This window comes from Onychostoma macrolepis, chromosome 18 (assembly GCF_012432095.1).
Source record: "Onychostoma macrolepis isolate SWU-2019 chromosome 18, ASM1243209v1, whole genome shotgun sequence".
NCBI classification, from domain to species: domain Eukaryota; kingdom Metazoa; phylum Chordata; class Actinopteri; order Cypriniformes; family Cyprinidae; genus Onychostoma; species Onychostoma macrolepis.
In genome coordinates, this window is record NC_081172.1 from 4,672,678 (window position 1) to 4,688,669 (window position 15,992).

A 15,992-nucleotide genomic window follows, 5' to 3' on the forward strand; every position below is an offset into this window, starting at 1 on the left:
TAAAAGTATATATTTCTTGCAAAAAACAAAAAAACATTTTTTAATTAATTAACTGACCCCCGAGTTTTTGAATGGTAAAACAACAGTACTACAAATGCATTGATAACAAAAGCTATAACGTAATAAAATAACAATGTCGGTGAGCATGGTTGTAATAAGGATAATTTTAGGAAACACTTGAGGTTGAAGCACTTGAAGTGACAAGATACTTCAGTGGATAGTTTATAAATGCCACAAAAAAGCATCCTCAAAAACTACTTTTAATCAAGACAGGTCTGCCACATTGAATACTCGTAACCTGGTATGAGGAGCAAAAAACCCAGACTGAGTGAACATGTGTTTTCTCATAATATGCTCATTTGTTAGGGCAGAGTGTCCTAGTACACACTACTAACAAATTCAGATATGATGTCATGAGAAATGCGCTTCTTAAAGATTCCCAGTTCTAGAGATTTTTCAGATTTCTTTCCAACTCTAAAGAACTTCAGGCCTCTTACTGAGGAATAGTGCAAAACAGTTCAAGAGCTGAACTACATTATTCCCCAAAAAACCAAAGCTCTTCTAAAGGCAAAAGCATGACCTGCTCCTTAAGTGCATGGAAATTATTGCATTTATAGATGTTACTGATATTATATCCAGCCCATGTGTATATGAGATGTTAGATCTTCCTTTATTTCCCTTTTAAGTGTTTTGCGGTGGTCATTGTGGTGTATTGTTGTCACTTCTAATGAAATAGCAGCCAGTATTAGCTTTTCTGAACATGCTGTTTAACTCCGTAGGGAAGGTCCAGCGTTCAGCAGACACTACTGGATTAACTGTCCATGGGAAAGTTGCCAGTGGCCTCTATTCCATTGATCCCACTCAATAATTTATCAGCCGTGAATTATTCATCTCCTACAGAGAACTCTGGATCCACGAGGGATCTCTGTTTTCCCTCATTTGTCTCGTGAATTCATTGGCCGGGTACACCGTGAACTCTGAATTGACTCTCTGAGCTTTTGTGCGAGCATGTGTTTGTACGTGTGACAGTATTTGATGGATCTGTTGTCTGGAGTAGATCACCTTGCATTGGAATCTTCATTCACAGTGTTTATATAAGCACCTTTGCTAAGTCATGGTGATAAATCAAGCAGACGTTCTTATGCTGTGTGCGTTTGGCTACAGTAGATTGCTTTTTAAAAGCTTTTCTTCTGTCTTTTCTCTACAGGTTGCAGCAGTAAACAAAGCAGGAATTGGACCTTTTAGCCAGTCTCTGTACTACAAAACAGCAGAGGCCCGTAAGCAACAGCTATATATTTTATATAAGCTTTTAGCTAAGTCCTAGTGAGCCACTTTGCTGTCTTCAAAGGCAGCATTTTGAGTAACTGAAACTGTAACTCAAAATGGTCTTCATAGACAGCAACTTTGTTAATGGTCACTCCTGGGAAGCTCATTTTGATACTCTAATAAGCACAGAAGTGCACAAAACTCACCAGTATTGGGTGAAATTGTACATTTTAATTAAATGGAACATTTTTAGTAAAAAATAAAATATATTTATAATTGACATTTCCCTCAATTTTGTTGTAATCCTCTTTTAAAGAAATCTCATGAACTCATCACAATGAATTGTAATATTTGTCACAGAAATATTAAGCAACTATTTTCAACAGTAATAATAAGAAATGTTCATTGAGCAGCAAATCATCGTATTCGAATTTCTGAAGGATCGTGTGACACTGAAAACTGGAGTAATGATGCTGAAAATTCAACTTTGATCACATGAGTAAATTACATTTAAAAATATATTAAAATAGAAAACAGTTGTTTTAAACTGTAATAACATTTCACAATATTACAATATTGTATTTCTGATTAAATAAATGCAGCCTTGGTGAGCATTAGAGACATTCAAAAACATTAAAAAATCTTACCGACCCCAAATTTCTGAATGTTAGTGTATGTGCTAGCAAAAATTGTATGCTTATGATGCCTAAAATTTATCCTACTGTAAGTGGGGATATATGTATTTTCATACAATATGCTTAGTGTGTGTACAGGTGCATCTCAATAAATTAGAATGTCGTGGAAAAGTTCATTTATTTCAGTAATTCAACTCAAATTGTGAAACTTGTGTATTGAATAAATTCAATGCACACAGACTGAAGTAGTTTAAGTCTTTGGCTCTTTTAATTGTGATGATTTTGGCTCACATTTAACAAAAACCCACCAATTCACTATCTCAACAAATTAGAATACTTCATAAGACCAATAAAAAAAACATTTTTAGTGAATGTTTGGCCAGGTTTCTTTGACAGTGGCCTTCAGCTCATCTGCATTTTTGGTCTCTTGTTTCTCATTTTCCTCTTGACAATACTCCATAGATTCTCTATGGGGTTCAGGTCTGGTGAGTTTGCTGGCCAGTCAAGCACACCAACACCATGGTCATTTAACCAACTTTTGGTGCTTTTGGCAGTGTGGGCAGGTGCCAAATCCTGCTGGAAAATGAAATCAGCATCTTTAAAAAGCTGGTCAGCAGAAGGAAGCATGAAGTGCTCCAAAATTTCTTGGTAAACGGGTGCAGTGACTTTGGTTTTCAAAAAACACAATGGACCAACACCAGCAGATGACATTGCACCCCAAATCATCACAGACTGTGGAAACTTAACACTGGACTTCAAGCAACTTGGGCTATGAGCTTCTCCACCCTTCCTCCAGACTTCAGTTTCCAAATGAGTTACAAAACTTGCTCTCATCTGAAAAGAGGACTTTGGACCACAGGGCAACAGTCCAGTTTTTCTTCTCCTTAGCCCAGGTAAGACGCCTCTGACGTTGTCTGTGGTTCAGGAGTGGCTTAACAAGAGGAATACGACAACTGTAGCCAAATTCCTTGACACGTCTGTGTGTGGTGGCTCTTGATGCCTTGACCCCAGCCTCAGTCCATTCCTTGTGAAGTTCACACAAATTCTTGAATCGATTTTGCTTGACAATCGTCATCTTTTTCTTCCACACTTTTTCCTTCCACTCAACTTTCTGTTAACATGCTTGGATACAGCACTCTGTGAACAGCCAGCTTCTTTGGCAATAAATGTTTGTGGCTTACCCTCCTTGTCAATGATTGTCTTCTGGACAACTGTCAGATCAGCAGTCTTCCCCATGATTGTGTAGCCTAGTGAACCAAACTGAGAGACCGTTTTGAAGGCTCAGGAAACCTTTGCAGGTGTTTTGAGTTGATTAGCTGATTGGCATGTCACCATATTCTAATTTGTTGAGATAGTGAATTGGTGGGTTTTTGTTAAATGTGAGCCAAAATCATCACAATTAAAATAACCAAAGACTTAAACTACTTCAGTCTGTGTGCACTGAATTTATTTAATACACGAGTTTCACAATTTGAGTTGAATTACTGAAATAAATGAACTTTTCCACGACATCCTAATTTATTGAGATGCACCTGTATGTGTTCTGATCCATGTGTTTATGTTCAATCTCACAGCCCCTGGTCTGGTGTCAAACCTCACAGCGTTTGCTGAGGATCACACGTCAGTATTAGTGACATGGTTTCTCCCCGTACGCATTAATGGTCTCATCACTAAGTTTGCAGTGAAAGTCAAACATGCTCGAACAAGCCAGATCATCCGTACGCTGGAGCTCAACGCAGAGGACATCATGAACGGAGCCCTGCCTCACTGCAATGTAAGTTTGTACTTGTATTAATGAATATTTGAAGTGATACAGGACAGCTGAGCCATATTCAAACCGCAGTGGTATATGCATTGATCTACCAATCTGTACAACTAGTTTCAGAGTGTTTATGTGCATGTATGTGTCTTCTAGGATGCAGCAGACATCTTATCTCGTGGAACTCCAAGCCCATCTGAGTCTTCCCAGTTGACCTCTGCTGTGTTGCCCACTGTTACGCTCTCAGCCGTACCTCCCGCCTCCATCTGGAGTGTTCCAATCAGTGTGAAGATTGATGAGCTCCGCCCCTACACTCCCTACGTGTTTGAAGTCTCCGCCTTCACCAGTGATGGGGAGGGACAGATCGCCAGCACTATGGTCCGCATGCCAGAGGCTGGTATGCTATCACACATTCACACTCTTAATTCTCAAATACTCTATATCTACACTACTGTTCACTAGCTTATCAGTAAGATTTTATGTATAATGCATTATAAAGGTTCATAAATAATTGTAAGTTAAAATGCATTATAATATTTTCAGATTCTTTGTTACATCTGAAATTGTTTTTTTGTGATGTGTTTTAATCCATTATACTTTCTAAAGATATATATAAGTATTATAACTGTGGTTACAATTATTTATGAGATCATACAATGCATTATAAGGTGCATTAAGGCATAATTAATGTATTATATACTACTGTGAACTTTTATGATGTATTATGTTTAAAGGCTTCTAGTAAAGTGATTTTTACGGATTTATTTTTTTATTTTTTGGAAAGAAATGTATGCTTTTATTAAATGGATCAGAAGTTCTATAAAAATATATTAGAATTAGCATATTAGAAAGATTTCTAAAGGATCATGTGACTCTGAAGATTGGACTAATGGCTGCTGAAAATTCAGCTTTGCATCACAGGAATAAATTACATTTTAAAATGAATAAAAAACAAAGCAGTTATTTTAAATTGTACAAAAACAATGTAAAAAATTCTAATTGTATTCAAAAGACTATTTTACTTAAATACATGTGTCTGATGTGTTCTGTGATGTGACATGATTCTTTAATACATGTTGTAAATGTGTGTTTTATAATAACATCTGGACACATATCTTATCTATATAATCACATTTTTCACTGTAATACATAATCTCAAGTTTTCAAAAATGTAAAAAAGATAAATAAATAATTTGTGTTGCAGCCCCTGAAGACCCACCACAAAACGTAGTTTTCAGAAACATCACTTCTAAATCTCTGTCTCTAACTTGGGACCCTCCAAAGATCACCACAGGACGGTTCAGTTACGTCATCCAGCTCCACAGCTCTGAAGGTAACACTTGCTACCACCCCTTGGCCATCAAACCAATACCTTTACGATTCATATTATCCGACAGACACCACACTTTGACAGGAGCTTTACATGACACCAACCAGTTAGTATATGAAGCTGTGTGGCCTTGCGTTTGGCACACATGCTCCCGACATGCTCTAGACTACTTAATGCAAAGCACATCCTCTAATATTTGTTTACTAATGCGGTACATGTATGTGTGTATTTCAGGGGTTATTAGTGAGAACAGCACAATCGAACAGGCGTTTATGTACACTGGACTGACTCCATACACACGATACTATGTCCATGTGATGGCCAAATCATCAGGGGCCACAGGACCGGCAGCAGTGATCAACATTACAACACTAGCAGAAGGTAAAATACATATACACACCAGGGTTCCCACGGGTCCTTGAAATCTTTGAAAGTTTGTGAATCTGATTAAAAATTTTCAAGGCCCTGGAAAGTTTTTGAAAATAAACAAACATAGATACAGGTCCTTGAAAATTCCATATTATTCCCTCCCGTCCACTAATGTGTTATTTCGCCAACACTTTGTGCATACTAGCTTGCTTGATTTACGTTGCGCACATTTATGTGTGAGGTACTTTGTGTTGTTCGTTGCCATGATGTTCACACGCACACGAAACTACTAAGAAGGTACCTCAACGTTTCACAGACACACCGTGAAACATTGCAAAAATAGGCTGAAACCGCTGAAACGTGATGACTGGAAAATGCAAATTTCAAGATATTTGGCTCACCAAAGAAGATTACAAAGAATGGCTTGCCAGAGATCTAAAGGATGTAATGTTGAATTGCTTTGCTTGTTAAGATAATGTAAAGCCATGAGGCAAGAAAAACTTAAAAGCATATTCATATATCTTAAAACTTCTGGTTACATGAGCCTAAGCTCTTTTCAATAAAATCCATGCAAAAGTTAATATCAGATCATTTTAGAATACAGTATAGTATGTACCAAATATTATTCAATTTTATGCAAAACAGAAATACAACAAATATCAGATTTCTGTCATATGGCCAAAAATAAATGCAAAAAAAAAAAAAAATTGCTTTTTTGCATAGTTGTTTGACACATGAAAACTGTAACAATGTATCTTACAAGGTGACGCGATGTAACCTTTGCTCTCACTTGAAATGTGTCCCCACATTAAGTCCTTGAAATTGAGGGTATTGGACCTGGAAAGTCCTTGAAAGGTCCTTGAATTTGAAGTTAACCAAGGTGTGGGAACCCTGACACACACAAATTTACTAGCTAATGAAGGCTTACCGTGACGTCTTTCTTACCCCTACCCAAATCTTAACCTCATAAAAGAGAACATTTTTGCATTTAAAAAATTTTTTTTTTTAATTTTTAGATTTTTTTATATTATTTTATTTTAGCTGAGAATGTCCCCATTTTTATCTTAACCTTCAAAAGAGAGCATTTTGCATTTCTAAGTAAAAAAAATATTTTTTTTATTTATTTTACTGAGAATGTCCCCATTTTTATCAGATTTAGCCAACTTCTGAGGACAAAATGTGTTTCTTTACTATAGATAGTAAAGAAACAACCTGTGAAATGTTATTTGCATCCTGATTTTGTCTTTCATTGATTTTAATATTTCAGTTGATATTTCAAACCTTCAGACATGACATAATGTTAGATAAAGTGAACCTGAGTCAGTATAGCATATATTTCAGCTGTCAAAAAATAATAAAGTTAAACAAAACCCACATTCCCTGTATGAAAATATTATTGCCTCATACACAATAACCAGCTGAACCACATTTAGCTGTGCTGACTGGAACATAAAGAAGCATCGAATCACTTTAGATACTGCTGATGTGCAATTGCTTTTTTTTCTTTTTCTTTCTGCATGACCCAGCTACACTTTAGTTGTGGTTCATGGATGAATTGCCACAAATTCGTCTTATGTATTTTCCGCTACAGTGGAGAATTAATTGTTCCTTCAGACATCACTTGACCTCCACCATGATTGATCGTTTGTGTCATGTGTTTTCATAAACTGTGTCTCTTAATCATATTGGGAGCCACGTCATACAAAACAACTCAATTTTTGATTCATCTGTTTGGAGAACAGACGGCTCAGGGAATGTGTAAGTGTTTGCGACTTCTGTAAGTGCTCAGAACCAGGGGTCAAAATAAGGGAGAGTTATAAATGAGGTTTATATTTAGCTGGTCTGGGTGTAATTAAGTCTGTCTGCGAAATCAGCTATCTCTAATTATACCTTTAATTGGGTTAATTTAGCTGGAGGAAATGACTTTTTCATACACAGCCAGTTGGTGCTGAATAAGAAAATGCTTATTAAATACGTGGAAAAACAAGAAAGGTTATTTGTTCACTTAGGGTTGCTTTTATCTAAAATTTCATTTTGGTTCAAGGCCTCAAAGCATCCAATGCTATGATAAATAAAGGGCTGCATTTTTCTCAGCATTGGATTGTAGAAATGGGAAAATATATCAGCTGTTCCCAGTAATGGACATTAATAATCCAACCCTGACTTTACATGGATATACACTACCATTCAAAATATTTTTTTAAAGAAATGAATACTTTGATTTAGCTAGGATGCACTAAAGTCATCAAAAGTGACAGTAAAGACATTCATATTTACATTTTTCATTATGAATAAATTTGCATGACTTTTCTAGTCGTTTTGATTTAAAGCACTCTTTAATAATTTTTTGCGCTTAATTTTATTTTAAAGCATGCTTTGTCTTTTTTTAAGTAATTTAAAGGCATCTTGCGGGCCTCTTGGAACAGTGCTAAGGCCCCTGGTTAAGTTTATTGTTAACTGTATGTGTGTGTGCATTTATTTCCCTGTTAGCCCCGAATGCTGTGTCTCATCTGACAGCAGAGGCTGTGGACTCCACATCAGTCCGTCTGTCCTGGAGACCCCCAAGCCAACCAAACGGACTAATCACACACTATCGGATACTAGTGTTATACCGCAGTACTCTTGTACAGGACATCACCCTGCGAGGACAGGTGAAACACACTAAACTCCACAAACACACACGCACACACACACACACACTCACACTCACACACACACACACACACACTATTACTGTATTGTGTTTAGTTTAGCTTTGCTGATAATATGTCGTTGTGTTACAGAATGCTCCACTTCGTCGTAATGCGAGGTCACTTGACATCACCACGTCATCTGCGTTCCTTCTCACCTCACACAGAACGTTTCCCGCTTTGGGTCGTGATTTTACTAACACTGATACAGAACTGACCTCTGACCTTCCTCTGACCCCGAGCACCCCCCACACCCCTCCACCTTGGCTCACAGTGACCCACGACAGAACTGACGTATCTGTTGAAGCTGAGACTGAGACTGTGACTGAGGAACCTTTGACTGAACTTTCAGCTGTCACTCGAGGAACTGACCAACCACCATTGGTTAACTTAAGCCCCTCCCAGCCCCGTCGCTCCACTAGGGCGGTGGCCACAGACTCCACCCAGAAGCAGACGAACCCCTCAACAAGAGCTGCCACCACTATTGGAATAGAGGGTAAATAACTGTTGTGGTGACTTTGATACTAATATTACTGTTAAAAACACAACTTAATTCATAGTGCTTCATGGGAAGAATTTTCTCAAAGAATTTTGTAATTAAAAAATATATTTTTGCAAAGTTTGTAATGTTGTTCTAGTTCATGTGCTTCCAAAAATGATTTGTCGAAGAATTTTTTTAAATCCCAATGAAGAAAATTATTGGGAAAATTACTTTATCTTGGACGCTAAAAAGGGGGGCAGTCATTGTTCCTCTCCATTGCTTTTGCTTTCTGTTTTCTGATTGGTTGTGCTTTTTGATTAACAGTCCTACCTGCCACTGAGGAGACCGTAGACCTGTCGTCTGATCACATCATGTATGTGGTTAGAAGACTGAGTCCTTTCACCGAGTACAAATTTAGCGTGACGGCAAAAAACATCATTGGAGAAGGACCTTCCACAGAAGTTACAGTCAAGACAACTGAACAAGGTAAAATTTCTGAGTTTAAGTAAAGTAGTTATAAAATACAACTACAAAGTAATAAAGTAACGCCAGTGTTTGCCCACAGTGCCCAGCTCTGTTCAGAATGTGTCCTATCAGAACCTGACCTCCACCTCTATCCGTGTTACTTGGGAGCCACCTCTCAACCCTAATGGCAAGATAACTCACTACACTGTATATGCACAAAATCTCCTTACAAACCAGCAATTACGACAGATGGCAGACACCATCACAGCAGTGCTCACAGGTAACACACTAACAAGTACACTACAATTCAAAAGTGTTTTTTTTTTAAAGAAATTAATACTTTTGTTCAGCAAGGATGCATTAAACTGATCATACATGATTGTAAAGACATTTATAATGTTCTAAAAGATTTATATTTCAAATAAATGTTGTTCTTTTGAACTTTCTATTCATTAATGAATCCTGAAAAAATGGTCCATCAAGGTTTCCACAAAAATATTAAGCAGCACAACTGTTTTTTTAACATTGATAATAATAAGAAATGTTTCCTGAACACCAAATCAGCATATTAGAATGATTTCTGAAGGATCATGTGATAAGACTGGAGTAATGATTCTGAAAATTCAGCTTTGCATCACAAGAATAAAATACATTTTTAAATATAGTACATTAGAAAAGAGTTATTTTAAATTGTAATAATATGACACTGCTTTAACTGTATGTTTGATCAAATAAATGCAGCCCTTGAAACTTCTTTCAGAAACATAAAAAAATTGTTCCGACCCCAAGCTTTTGAACAGTAATGTACATCTAGTGTACATTTGGGCATTTATGCCACACTTTATAGGACACTGTGAGGAGAACTGACTTAATACATCCACTAAAAATTACCAAAAACGCCAGGTGATGAAAAGACACTGAGCAAAAATTATAATAAATTTTTTTTTATGAATTTCCAAGAAAACACCCTTGCATTTGTTTGCGGATTCATCCTGCTTGGATATTTTACATCTAATGCAATGACGTTTAGAAATTTCTAAGTGTGACCTAGGTGTTCAAATAGTTTTTGAGTCCACCGTAGAACACTATATATGCTCATATCCACAGATCTGGACAAGTACAGCAGTTATAAGGTGCGTGTGGCCGCTTCTACCGCCGTGGGGGAAAGTCCACTGACCGACGAAGACTACATCTTCATTATGACACTAGAGGATGGTATTGAGCCAGTTATCTTTCATGTACATACAGTAGCACACTTAAACACTTTTGAAATCTCTTAGCATGCTTCCATCTGTCTTTCAGAGCCGGATTCACCCCCGCGGGATCTGGTCGTAGTGAAAACCACCTCCTCCACCGCTACTCTCACCTGGTCTCCGCCAGAGAAACCCAATGGCATCATCCGCCTGTATGAAGTCTCTTACACCAACGGCACATACAGCAACACAGTCAACAGCACATCGCCCAGTGCCACATTGCGCTACCTGAAGCCATACACACACTTCAATGTGACTGTACGTGCGTTTACGCTACACGGACATGGGAACCAGATTTCTGATACTCTACAGATGCTGTCGGGGGAGGATGGTGAGTCATTGTGTGTGTGTTCATGTTTAATTGAAAAACTAGAAGAGGCATAAAACTTTAATCCAGTCTCATCCTGAAATCCCACACTCTTTCCCTTTCAAAGGGTTCCTACAATTAAGGCACATTCACACATACAGCGATTAAAGTCTTGGTGCTGTTTGATTTCTAGTAGACGTTACCGCTCCAACTCTATCAGGCATCAAATCATGTGAACTGTAGTGTCTTTACCCCAGTCGCTATTCGCTCATTGCGTCTCTACTTCAATTTGCACGAAGTGGAATGGAAATCACCAACTCTCATTAATAAAGATGAATGACTTTCGAACACTTTGTTGCAGCAAACATACTTTTAATCAGCAAGAACACATTAAATTGATCAAAAGTGACAGTAAAGACTTTTAAAATGTTACAAAAGATTTTTATTTCAAATAAATGCTGTTCTTTTGAACATTCTTTTCATCAAAGAATTCTCAAAAAGTATCACAGTTTGCACAAAAATATTAAGCAACATTGATAATAATGAGAAATATTCTTGAGCACCAGATCGGCATATTAGAATGATTTCTGAAGGATCATGTGACTCTGAAGACTGGAGTAATGGCTGATGAAAATTCAGCGTTGCATCACAGAAATAAATTAAATGTTAAAATAGATTCCAATAGAAAATAGCTATTTTAAATTTTAATAATATTTCGAAAGTTTTACCGACCCCAAACTTCTGAATGTTAGTGTATGAATACACCTTCATTCATAAAAGCCCACTTCCCAGCACACCTGCTCTGACATATTGAGCCATAGTGCTTATGCAGGTGATTTACGTTTTGTACTGCTCATTATGTTGAAAATTCAAAAACACCATAGAACAGGCCAAAAAGGGAGAGTGGCCTAATGGTTAGTGCATGAGCTCCAGCATGTTGAGTGATATATTTTTTGCACTAAGCGCCGACTTCATCCTAATGTGCAGTTTAATTGTTTGTTGCAGTGCCTGGCAGCCCACCTTATGATTTGACCCATGAGAACATCGGATCCAGTGAGGTGAATGTGTCATGGTCACCCCCGCTTCTCGCAAATGGCATCATCTTGTTCTACAACGTAGAATACTGGAATGCCACACACAGTCTGAACCAAACCACGCACGTGCCTTATGTCATCCTGTCCGACCTGCGGAAGTATGCACACTACCGTATCAGCGTGCAGGCCGCCACACAGGTCGGCTTGGGAAACCACACGAGTGAGATCCTGAACATCACCACACTGGAGGACGGTGAGTGTTCGGGTTTTAACAAACGGACCTTGTGGTGGTGTTTAATTAAGCTGTTTTTACTTTTAAGGTTCAGTCTTCATGGTGAATTTATCAGGATATGGCTAAAGATGCAGAAAGTATTAAGGTCACACTTAAACATTTCTTCTTTTTACAGATTTTCAGAGGTCTGCGTGCAGGAAATGAGAGTGTTTTATTACTTTTAACTATTTTTATTTCTCCCACAGGACATTTCTGAAAGCAATCTGGGTTTTTTTTTTTTTTTACAGTGTTATGGATAAATTTTGCCTTTAAACCAAGTTTAATATTCCTACCTCAGGGGACAGAACCTACCGACAATGTTTGTTTGTTTCTCTGTGTTTGGTTGGCTAGTTTTTCCATTAGCAGCTGTCAGAATGGACAAATGTGGATGCCGATCCTGGCATGGGAGACATTCTCTTACATTTACTAACTCAAATCACTGTCGTGTTCGAAGAGTAAAGTCCTTTTCCACAGTTTTGGGTCTATAATAGCTGTTTTTCCTGAACAACAGTACCCAGTTCCCCTCCAAAATTCCTAATCGCCAGGAAATTGTCTGATACTGAGGTAGAGTTATCCTGGAAACCTCCCAAGGAGGCCAACTCTGAGATTTTATACTACATAGTGAGAGTGTGGTAAGTAAAGAAGATTTAAAATCAGTTTTTACCGAAGGCCTGGCTGTTGTAGTACAAGACTGAAACTAACATTTGTTTGCATGTATTAGGAATCTGAGCTCTGAGTTTGTCGCCAATGTGACGGAAACATCAGTGGTGGTGAGTGTGGATGGATTGGGTCAATATAATGCCTCCGTGAGCAGCTGGACTCGACTCGGAGATGGAGGAATGCTGATTTACATCACGTTCAGTACCATAGAATCAGGTGAACACAAGCACATTCTGTCATCATAAGCATGTCTCTAATGTGAAGGCACATATGCCACATTTTGGCCAAAAATTATAGCAGCATCACAAGTATCCTAGAATGAACTGTGAAATCATTTGGAGATGACGGAAATATCAGATTTAAATAAATGCATTACATTACTTAAAATATATTCAAATAAAAACCAGTTATCTGAAATTGTGATCAACTGCTCAAATAAATGCAACTTTGGTGAGCTTAAGAGACTTCTTTCAAAATCTTACCGACACCAAAATTTTGAAAGACTGAAAGAGTATATTTTATTTTGTTGTAAAAATATATTAATAGAAAATAACAGAACATTTAACTTCTTTCTGGATGTTTCAATTCAGTCAGTTATAAGGTTTAGTTTCATTTAGCCTAGAGAGTGAGGCAGCTCACTAAGTTTTGAAAAAGAACCACAATATCATGAAACAGCATTGCCCTCATAGTCATAAAGATAAATGCTTTCTCTGTTTTGCAGCCCCCTCTGACCCTCCACAGAATGTGTCATACACACTCCTCACCACCACTACAGTGCGTCTCAGCTGGAGTCCTCCAAACCAACCCAACGGCATCATCCAATACTATACCATCTACTACACAGACAATACAAAAAACAACACAAAGTATACACAGGTATATACACTAACAGAGATGAGTATTGATCTTTTTGGAAACACTAAACATGATGGTGTTCTATTCTCTTATTTAAATATATTTTAAAATGTCATTTGTTCCTGTGATGCAAAGCTGAATTTGTGTCACATGATCGTTCAGAAATCATTCTAATATGCTGATTTGCTGATTGTTATCATTCTAATATGCTGATTTCTTAGTTTAAAGTTTAAAAGAAGTCTTTACTGTCACGTTTGATCAACTCAATGCAAAATCTTTGTAATATGTTTTTAATATGTTCTTTTTTTTCTTTTCTTTTTTAAACTAAATTGGCTGTCACTGGAAACTTGTCACACCTAATTAGCAGACAGTGTAGTCTAACTGCAATTTACTGTAGATATGATTTGTTTTAAGACATGAATTAAGATATTAATAACCTTTAAGGTTGTTTTTCTTGTCTTGATATCCTCATTAGATAAAATACCTTTGGCAGGTTTTACAATCCTGATTAGTTGTGCAGAAATCATAAAGAAATAAGTAGAAAAACAGTTTTTGGACATGTAACATTTAAAGGAATAGTTCCCCCAAAAAATGTAATTTTGTCATCATTTACTCACCCTGAAGTTGTTCCAAACCTGTTTGAGATTCTTTCTTCTGTTAAGCATAAAATAAGATATTTTAAAGAATGTGGGCAACCAAACAGTTGACGGTAGCCATTGACTTCCATAGTATATGAAAAATACTAAAGACTGAATTTAGTGGCTACTGTCAGCTGTTTGGTTACTCACATACTTCAAAATATCTTATTTTGTATTCGACAGAAGAAAGAAACTCACACAGGTTTTGAACAAGAGGAGGGTAAGTAAATGATGAACCACCACAGTACTTTTTGTAAAGGAATTAACCTCTAAGAATAGCTAGACCAACTCAAATACACGCATTTTAAACTCAGAATGAAATGCTGATTCAGTCGTGCAGTGAATGACCATGTTCTCTTTTTCTCTCTGTAGACAGTTCCGGGTTCAGAGCACTGGTTGGTGTTGTCTGATCTGAGGGCAGGACATGAGTACAGTGTATGGATGAGTTCCAGCACTTCTGTTGGTGATGGGGGAGTGTTCAGTCCCCATCTAAACTTCACCACATTAGAGGACGGTCAGTCTCCTCACACACTCAGGGGAGAAGCACAGCTCTGCACCACTTTTCCAACAGATTACGCTCCAAAAAAATCACACTGAAACTCATAAACACACCCACATGCATGCACACACACAGATTCAGCACATTTTGTGAAAGGAGACAACTTCCTTCAAGCTGCAAACTGGGATTGTTGAGCCCTCACCACGAGACCGAGTGCGTCTGATCTCAAAGCCTTTTATTTGTCGGTCTCTAGACTATCCCAGCTTGCATTTCCTCTCACAGGATTTGTTGAAAATAGAAAATAGCGCGTTGCTGTAAGTTTCTGGGTACATTATGTAACATGTTATATATTTGTCTTCGAGAATATTGTAGATGTGTCAATTTGACTTAAGAAATATTGTAAAACTTCCTGTTTGAGAGCAATTGGAGATTTTTTTGTGTCCTGCTTCTCATATGTTTGTGCTGAGAAAAAAAGCCCAGTAATGTCATGTATCTCAAAAGAGATCTCAAATTGTACGCAGATTTGCCAAAATCTACAGGTCAGAGATCTCGATATGAACTCAAACATTACTCATGAAAGCAAATGATCTGAGCAGCTATCTACTTTATTTTCATAGCTCTACGCTATTATTAAATGTCAGCTCGTTTGCTCTCCTTTTACTTTTAGGAGTAACATCTGAGCTGATTCCTAAAAGAAACAATTGAGAAGTACAGTACATTTGATGTTCTGAGCTATTAAAGAGCAATATTTGAACACTAAAATAAATTATTTCATACTTTATATGTTTATGTGAATATGTTAACCTGGTTTCAAAATCTATACCGTGTGTCAAGGTTTTATGTAATAGTCATAACAAACTGTTTTTGTGTGATTTTGGGAAAAACGGTGCAGAGGTGACCTTCTGAGACAGATGAAGGTTTTTCTCCCCGGGTGTCTGAGATTTTGAAAGTGTTCTATATGAATAAATAATGCCATGGTCCTGTTTGGCTCTTTGTGAGTGATTGTATCTGATCGGTTTGCAGTTATAGGAGAATCACCCAGCTTCAGCAGCTCAGTTCAGCCCAAAGCAATATCTCGGACACAGAACATGCTCCAGATGGATTTTCTTACTAACACAATCAGCCTGTCTTTCTCTGCTTCTCTCTCCTTTTCTATATCTGTGATCTTGACTCTGGATTTTGCAGACGCTGTGCCGGAGTTTATTTACCATTTACCATTTTTCACTTCCACAGATTCCCAGAAGTGTGTAATTGCTGAATATCATGTCCATGTGTGTGTTGTATGTGTGCTTTTGTATTTTTTGTATGAATATTTTAATCTCTTGGTTTAAGATAGGTTTAAGAAACGCATTCATTTATCTTCACTGCTTTTAACCACTATAATTGTTGACTGGTTTGAATTGTTGACTGATTTGATGTTGCAGTGTGCCATTTATGCTTTATTTAAGCATAAATTAATTAATTAATTAAAAGGATAGTT

The 15,992-nt window shown here is 37.3% G+C and overlaps 1 protein-coding gene across 3 annotated transcripts in view; it reads left to right on the forward strand.

The window, feature by feature from the left end:
- Positions 1 to 15,992, forward strand: part of ptprq (protein tyrosine phosphatase receptor type Q) — a 71,489-nt gene that overhangs the window by 30,414 nt on the left and 25,083 nt on the right. For all 3 annotated transcript variants that reach the window (XM_058751842.1, XM_058751843.1, XM_058751845.1), the window contains exons 21-32: positions 1,208 to 1,277; positions 3,476 to 3,675; positions 3,817 to 4,057; positions 4,865 to 4,993; positions 5,225 to 5,371; positions 7,850 to 8,010; positions 8,143 to 8,545; positions 8,855 to 9,016; positions 9,096 to 9,275; positions 10,103 to 10,210; positions 10,298 to 10,579; positions 11,561 to 11,842. In XM_058751842.1, coding sequence (XP_058607825.1) covers positions 1,208 to 1,277; positions 3,476 to 3,675; positions 3,817 to 4,057; positions 4,865 to 4,993; positions 5,225 to 5,371; positions 7,850 to 8,010; positions 8,143 to 8,545; positions 8,855 to 9,016; positions 9,096 to 9,275; positions 10,103 to 10,210; positions 10,298 to 10,579; positions 11,561 to 11,842 — 2,365 coding nt within the window. The remainder of the gene's footprint in view (positions 1 to 1,207; positions 1,278 to 3,475; positions 3,676 to 3,816; positions 4,058 to 4,864; positions 4,994 to 5,224; positions 5,372 to 7,849; positions 8,011 to 8,142; positions 8,546 to 8,854; positions 9,017 to 9,095; positions 9,276 to 10,102; positions 10,211 to 10,297; positions 10,580 to 11,560; positions 11,843 to 15,992) is intronic.